Consider the following 7,430-nt stretch of genomic DNA (forward strand, 5'->3'; position numbering starts at 1 on the left):
ATCAATAATATTGTAATAACTTTGGGGCGCCTGGGTGGCTCAGTTGGTTAAGCATCTGCCTTCGGCTCAAGTCATGATCCCAGGGTCCTGGGAGAGAGTCCTCAGTTGCGCTTCCTGCCTACCAGGGAGTCTGCTTCTCCCTCTGCCCCTCCCCACCGCTCATGTTCTCTCTCTCTAATAAATAAATAAAATCTTAAAAAAATATATCGTAATAACTTTGTATGGAGATAAATATCAGCAATAGCTGATAACTACGCTCATTGTGGTGAGCATTCTGTTTGTAATTGTCAAATCACTATGTTGTACAGCTAAAATTATTTTTGTATGTCAGCTATACTTCAGTTAAAACAACAGAAAACAGAAAAGTGTAAAGAAAAACAAATACTAAAGTGTTTCTCAAGTTTTTGTTCACTGTTGCTTCCCCTACCCCACCAACCATGGAACTTTAATACTCACTGATACACTGTATATCTACCTGTGTTTTATATCTATATATGTGGGTTTTTGTTTTTTTGTTTTTTGGTCCCAAAAACCAATTTTTAAGAATGCATGAATTAAACAAACCCAAAACAACATGTCTGCTCATCACTGCCAACTAAGGGCTGGGCATACTGTGGTAAGTATTTTACGTGCATCATTTTGTCCAATCCTTGTAACACAGGATTAGTCCCCAATCTGCACCTGGGAGAAAGAGGCTCTGAAAAGTCAAATAATTTAGCCACATCTCACACTGATTAAGTTGCAGACCCAGAATTCAAAACAAAGTATCCCAAATTCTAAAACCTGTATTCTTAAAATCTGAGTTTCCAAGTTCTCTCTAGATTGTTTTCTTAAAATTTCAGCCCCTACTCTCAATGAATCCTGTAAGAGATACATTGTTGACTGCACACTAACAGGATACAATTTATGTATGTTTTTGTTTTTTTTTTTTAAGATTTTATTTATTTATCTGACAGAGAGAGACACAGCGAGAGAGGGAACACAAGCAGGGGGAGTGGGAGAGGGAGAGGCAGCCTCCCCGTGGAGCAGGGAGCCCGATACGGGGCCTGATCCCAGGACCCTGGGATCATGACCTGAGCCGAAGGCAGATGCTCAACAACTGAGCCACCCAGGGGCCCCTATGTATGGTTTTTGTAAGGAAAGTAGTAATTGTAAAAACTAACTATACATAATTTTTAAATTCAGTTTTTTAAAATCTGAGCCACACTGTAATATACGGATAAATAAGAAATCCAACAATCAGAGACAAGTTTATTTTGTAAAAAAAAAAAAAAAAAAAAATCACATGAAACACAATATAAAATAGAAACAACAGAGCAGTAAGTCTTACCATTATAAAAAGGCCACCATTTTGTTCAACTTCAGCAGTTTCCATCAGAAGTTCAATTGCCTTTTTGTTCCCAATTATCCTCACTACTCGTGCTATCAGGTCTTTCTTTGGTTCCTGCAACCTGATAAGGAACAAACAGAGTAAATATTTGCTGTATAAAGTTGAAGAAATGTACCTTTGTCTCCAGTTTAATGCCCAAGTAGAATCAAAATCCTCTTCTGGTAATATCTGCTTTTGGCAATCTTCAATATTTAACCTTAGAATCACGGACATACCAACACTACCACCTTGGGTCACCCAAAGAGACAATAAACTCAAGGTTCCATCTCAAGTCTCAGAACTGGCCTCTTCATTTTGCCTTAATGGATTATGGTTAATTTCAAAATAAATGTGCACATCCAGCAGCAAGCCTAAACTCTTGTCAAAACAAGTAACAAACATACACTATGCTTTCAATTATCACGCCTACAAGTTAGTTCTCCTAACTCCAGAGATGCGTGGGAGCTTTAAAGTGGATAGGATCTTCCTCTCAGTCTCTCTGCCTCAGAACAAAGGCCACAGCTAATATTTACTGATGACTTACTATGGGATGAGCACAATCCTAAAAACTTTGTATGCATTATATCAGTTAATTACCTCAACAACCTTATGAAGTAGGTACTTATTTTCATCTTACCACTGAGAGGTAAAACATAGGAAGCCTAACTAACACTTCTCACGTCACAGTCCACACTCTAGAGATGAATGAGGATTAACATGGAAGTTCTCTAACTAGACCTGGTTTTCTTGCTCCTTCTCAACAAGGGGCAGTGCATTATTGGAGAAAGAGCACTGGACTAGGAACAAAGCAACCAAGGTTTAGTTCCAAATCTGACACTTAAAACTGTGACTTTGGACAAGCCGTATTAACTACTAGGTCTCAGTTTCCTTATCCATAAAATGAAGGCTTTGGTTTACAAAATCTCTAAATTCCTTTCCAACAGTCAAATTCCAAACTCACTCTGTAGGTTAAAAGTCCAGTATTAGCATTATTACTCTTGAACCATATCTGTTTTCAAATTTGTGACACTGTTCATTAATCACTTAGAGCTAAGAAAAAGTTAAACAAAATCTGAACTTGTTGAAAATAAAATGAAATATCAGTTTACCATACACCAAGAAATTCTACTTCTAGGTATTTACCAGTAAAAGTTAAAATACATGTCCTAATATCTGCAGGTCAAAGCTCATAGAGCATTATTCATGACAGTCAAAAAGTGGAATAGCAATATGGATGTCTGTATATGTATAGAAATTAAAAAATTAAGTGTTGATGCCTACTACAAAATGGACAAATCTCAAAAACATTACACATACAGACCATACACTGTATGATTCCATTATTATGAAATGTCCAGAAAATGCAAATTTATGCCAACAGACAGTAATCAGCAGTTATCTGGGGTAGGAACAAAGAATAACTTTAGAGGAGCCTGGGTGGCTCAGCTGGTTATGCATCTGCCTCCGTCTCAGGTCATGATCCCGGGGTCCTGGTATCGAGCCCCGCATTGGGCTTCCTGCCCAGCAGAGAGCCTGCTTCTCCCTTTCCCTCTGCCTACTTGTGCTCTCTATCTCTGTCAAATAAATACGTTAAAAAAAAAAAATCTTAAAAAAATAAAATTAAAAAAAAAAGAGCTCCAAAGCACTAAATGACAAAAGTCATTAAGAGTTCATAAAAGCAAATAAAAAAGTTCATAAAAGTTTACAAAACTCATTATTTTATCAGGCCTGTCCATTTAAGGAAACACAGATATATTCCTATAACCAAGTAAACCCACTCCTAAAATTAAAAAATCTCAAAAGAAACATCATCCTTAATGCATTGGAATTATTTCCTATAAATGGAAGACAGTAATTGGTCAAGTGCTCATTTGCAGGCCACATTTTAATGCTCACCTGAAAGAAATTTCATCAGCTACTTTCTCTTGCGAATCGTCCTCTGTGATCTCATACCGGCCTTTATAGTTCATTTCTAGTCTGTCCCCCAGTCTGTCTTTGATAGGTCGTTTCCGTTTGAGATGACCTTGCCCATTTTCCTCTTCCTTTGATCCCATTTTTTTGCCACCATGCATATATTCATCTAGCTCTTTGTCTAATTCTTTCGTATGTTCTTGGGATTCCCTCTTAAGTTTCTTAGCAAGTAAGTAATTGTAAGTCTCGGATTGTCTGCTCTTGTCAATGGTACCCTCCATTCCCAAGATACCAAGTTCAGTGGCCACTGCATCTTGATTCTGTTCTTGTAGCACAGCACCCCATATGTTGTTAACCTTCTTTCCTCCAGGAACAGGTGGTTTCTGGCTGCTCTGGCCAAACTGAAAGGGCTCTGGCTTCGGAGGAGGGTTAAAACATTTCTGTCGTTTGCGTTTCCAAAGGGAGCTGTCATCATCTGAATCAGAAAAACTCTCTTCACTTGAATCCACACTTTTAACAGTCCGATAATGTGATACTGGCGCACACGGTGTTGCAGGACCCTGGAAGGGCCTCACTGTGCTGTCCCCACCTAGTGTTTTCTGCAGTGAAAGGAAATACCATCAATTCCACCAAACACATTAAATCTACCCAGCATGTGCTATTTAAAAAAAAAAAATTATTTAGGGATTCAGTTGGACCACTGAAGCAGAACAATCTTCAATGAATCTCTGAAACGAATCCAGTCCCTACTTTTCTAAAGTTCCACATGGAATTCGCCAATTTTAAAACCACAAACTCGTTATTTCTAAAGCCAATACAGAATTTAGTTCTAAATCCTATTTCTAAAAAGCTCTTTATTTTTTTTTTTTTAAAGATTTTATTTATTTGACAGAGAGAGACACAGAGAGAGACACAGCGAGAGAGGTTAACACAAGCAGGGGGAGTGGGAGAGGGAGAAGCAGGCTTCCCGCCAAGCAGGGAGCCCGATGTGGGTCTCGATCCCAGGACCCCGGGATCACGACCTGAGCCAAACGCAGACGCCCAACGACTGAGCCACCCAGGCGCCCCTAAAAAGCTCTTTAGAGGCACCTGGGTGGCTCCGTCGGTTAAGTGTCTGCCTTCGGCTCAGGTCAGGATCTCAGGGTTCTGGGATCGAGCCCCGCATCGGGCTCCCTGCTCCGTGGGGAGCTTGCTTCTCCCTCCCTCCCTCTCTCTTTCTCTCTCTCATGAATAAATAAATAATAAAAAATAAATAAATAAAAAGCTCTTTAATTCCCACGTTAGAAGATTTTCAGTTATTGTCAGAATGTTTGAAAATGACATGCACAATAACTGTTAGTAGCAGTTGTGAATATTAAAAGGAAAGCTCACTAAACTGGAGTCAGGGGGCTTGAAGGGGAAGTTCTCATGTCCTATCAAAGGAAAAGACGTGAGGTTTCACCTCCCACAGGAAGCAGCCTACACCTTACTAACACAGCCAGAGGAAGATTTTTTTCTTGCCTGGCAACAGCCCAGCCAATGAGACTGTCCCAACTCAGCCAATGAAAAGCCACTATACTTTTTTTTTTTTAAAGATTTTATTTATTTATTAGAGAGAGAGACAAGCAGGGGGAGGGGCAGAGGGAGAAGCAGACTCCCCATGGAGCAGGGAGCCTGATATAGGGCTTGATCCCAGGACCCTGGGATCATGACCTGAGCTGAAGGCAAATGCTTAACCAAATGAGCCACCCAGGCACCCAAAAAACCGCTTTTAATTCCCAGTTTACTCCAGTGGACTTTTTTACAGCCCCTCTCAACTTCTCCCCTTCCTCTATAAAAGAGCATTCCTCTCTGTTTCCCACTTGCCTATGGTTTTGCCCTAGCTTGCTTGTTCAGAGTTGTGATTCTCTGCTGTTCCAGAATAAACCCTTTTTTGCTGGTAAGATAACTGGCAAGTTTTATTTTAAAGCTTAACACAGTTATAACAGAATATGTTCTTTTTCTTTTCAAACATGTTTTTTTTTTGCATTTGGACACATCCAACTTCTTTTATACGGTTTAGTGACCACACTCTTTTGAGATTAGATAGTAAACTCCTATGGGTAAGAATCCCTGACATACTATTAAAACTGCACAGTCCATGGCATTAAGTTTACCAAGTCATGGGTCAATCTATGTAAAACCACCCGGAAAAGATTGAAAACCTAAACTGAAACCTTCATATGAATTTCCTAAGACATCTATATACAAAAGCGAACACCTTGGGGCGTCTGGATGGCTCCGTCAGTTAAGCAGCTGACTCTTGGTTTGGGCTCAGGTTATGATCTCAGAGTCGTGAAATCAAGCCCCACCGTGGGCTCCACCTCAGCACCTCAGCACCCAGCTTGGAATTCTCTCTGCCCCACCCCCATCTCTCTCCCTAAAATAAATAAAATCTTAAAAAAAAAAAAAAGAACACCTTTGTGTTTTGTACTAAACGAAGTATTTGCTGAGCTCCCCAGTGTTCAGCCCCGATGACTTATTATGTATGATAGGTGATCAAGAAATATTTATGGTTTTGGTTTTTTTTTTTTTTACATAAAGGGGATGTTATTTGTGCTATTATGTGCTCGAAATGGCGGCAGGAGGGGGTGATTTAAGTCAATAAAGAGACAGTCTTCCCATCTTCAAATAACAACAGCATCTAAAATTTGTCAGGCGTTACTGTTCACTGAATCCTTACAAACACCCTATCACTGGCGTGCTCTTATCATTCCCATTATACAAATTGGGGCACTAGGCTAAATAACCTGCCACTGGTCACACGGCGGAGGCGCCAGTTTTCGAACGCGGGCAGCCTGGCACTAAGCCCGCTCAAAAGTGTCTGCTACTTAGCAGGCAATCAAGACAAACTCCCATTTAGAAAACGGGGAGGTTAATACAAAACCCGGTGCCACGTTATTGCGTGGCGAAACTAGGTCCGACGGGGACATGGAAAACCAGGCCCTTAAGCAAATGATGAACTTCGTTCCCGGTTTTCAGGCTCCCTATATGATCAAGGCGAAAAAGGAGCGCCAGGGGATGTTTCTGCCCGCCGTCCCCAGGTGCCGGGCGGGGACAACCTAATCACGCTACAGCGGGGACACTCCGTTAAGTTCAGAAAACCCAGAGCGGCACACCGCAGGCGGAGAAGAGCCGGCCGCACGCCCGTCAGCAGGAGGCCGCAAGCCTCGCCGCCCCGCTAGGCAACGAGATGCCGGGTCAGGGTTCGGACGGCCCGCGGTCGCGTCCCCGCCCAGCGCCTCCCCCCCGCCGCCGGAGCCCGCGTGCCTCCGCCCGGCCCGGGAAGCCGGCCGGCCCGCTGCTCATCCACACAGCCGCCCGCCCCCTTCCGCAGTCCCGGCTCCGCACGCCCGCCCCTCCTCGCAGCCCGGGCTGCGCGCTCCCGGCTCCGAATGACCCGCCTGCCCTTTACACTCACCGGCACCTGCAGCGGCCTGTCGCTGGGTGCGACCGTCATGTCGGAATCCGAGTCGGAAAGCTGCCCATCTTCCATGTCGCCGGCGTCCTGCGCCATCTTCCCGCGGCGTGGCGCGGCGGGTCAGGAGAGCACTTCCGGCGGCGCGGCGGGAAGGTCCGGCGGGCTGCGGTGCTCGGGCGCCCCCGCCAGGGGGCTGCTCCCGCCCCAACGGCGCGCGCGGCGCCTTCTCCGCCCGCCTGGAGGAACGTTGACGAATATGCATAATCGTGACAAACTGTGCACCACTTGCACTTCCGGGGAAACGAATCTCCTGTTCCCCAGCACTTTGGCGCGTTTTCTCCCGAGCTCTGTTTTCGTGCAAACCTAAAGTTGTGCCTGGACAGCGGCCGTCGGGGATTCCTCCCATGGCCTCACATTCCTCACCGAGGTGCTCTGCACAGGCCTTCTTGCTCCCATTCTTGCTCCGGCACAACCCCCTGTAATTGTAGCTTCTTGCAGAGCCTTTCAGGCAGCACCGGAGGTCATTACCCAGCTCAGACCTTCCAAGGACTTCACTCCACACAGTGAGTTCGGAGTTCTCAGCATGGCGGATCTGTGTCCTCTCTAGCTCTGAAGCCGCACTGGCGCTGCTCAGACAGTCCCTCACGCATCCTTTGTTCTTCACGGGTTCACGGCCTTTGCAGTTGCCCTTGCCTCTGCCTGGAGGAGCCT

The 7,430-nt window shown here is 44.3% G+C and overlaps 1 protein-coding gene across 2 annotated transcripts; it reads right to left on the minus strand.

Annotated features, from left to right (window-relative positions):
* Nucleotides 1–455: 455 nt before the first annotated feature.
* PHAX (phosphorylated adaptor for RNA export) lies at nucleotides 456–6,874 on the minus strand. Of its 2 annotated transcripts, none has more exons than XM_081827144.1 (4): nucleotides 6,726–6,866; nucleotides 3,266–3,879; nucleotides 1,331–1,451; nucleotides 456–681 (listed from the first exon to the last, which is right to left on the minus strand). In XM_081827144.1, exons 1-4 carry the CDS (start codon nucleotides 6,813–6,815, stop codon nucleotides 664–666), a joined length of 843 nt encoding a protein of 280 aa, XP_081683270.1. In that variant the 5' UTR covers nucleotides 6,816–6,866; the 3' UTR covers nucleotides 456–663. The 2 variants fall into 2 exon arrangements, with proteins under 2 accessions (XP_081683270.1, XP_081683269.1); XM_081827143.1 differs by having other exon boundaries at nucleotides 472–681; nucleotides 6,720–6,874.
* Nucleotides 6,875–7,430: the final 556 nt, after the last annotated feature.

The sequence above is a fragment of the Leptonychotes weddellii genome, chromosome 7, assembly GCF_054177405.1.
Source record: "Leptonychotes weddellii isolate Sample4059 chromosome 7, ASM5417740v2, whole genome shotgun sequence".
Lineage (NCBI taxonomy): Eukaryota > Metazoa > Chordata > Mammalia > Carnivora > Phocidae > Leptonychotes > Leptonychotes weddellii.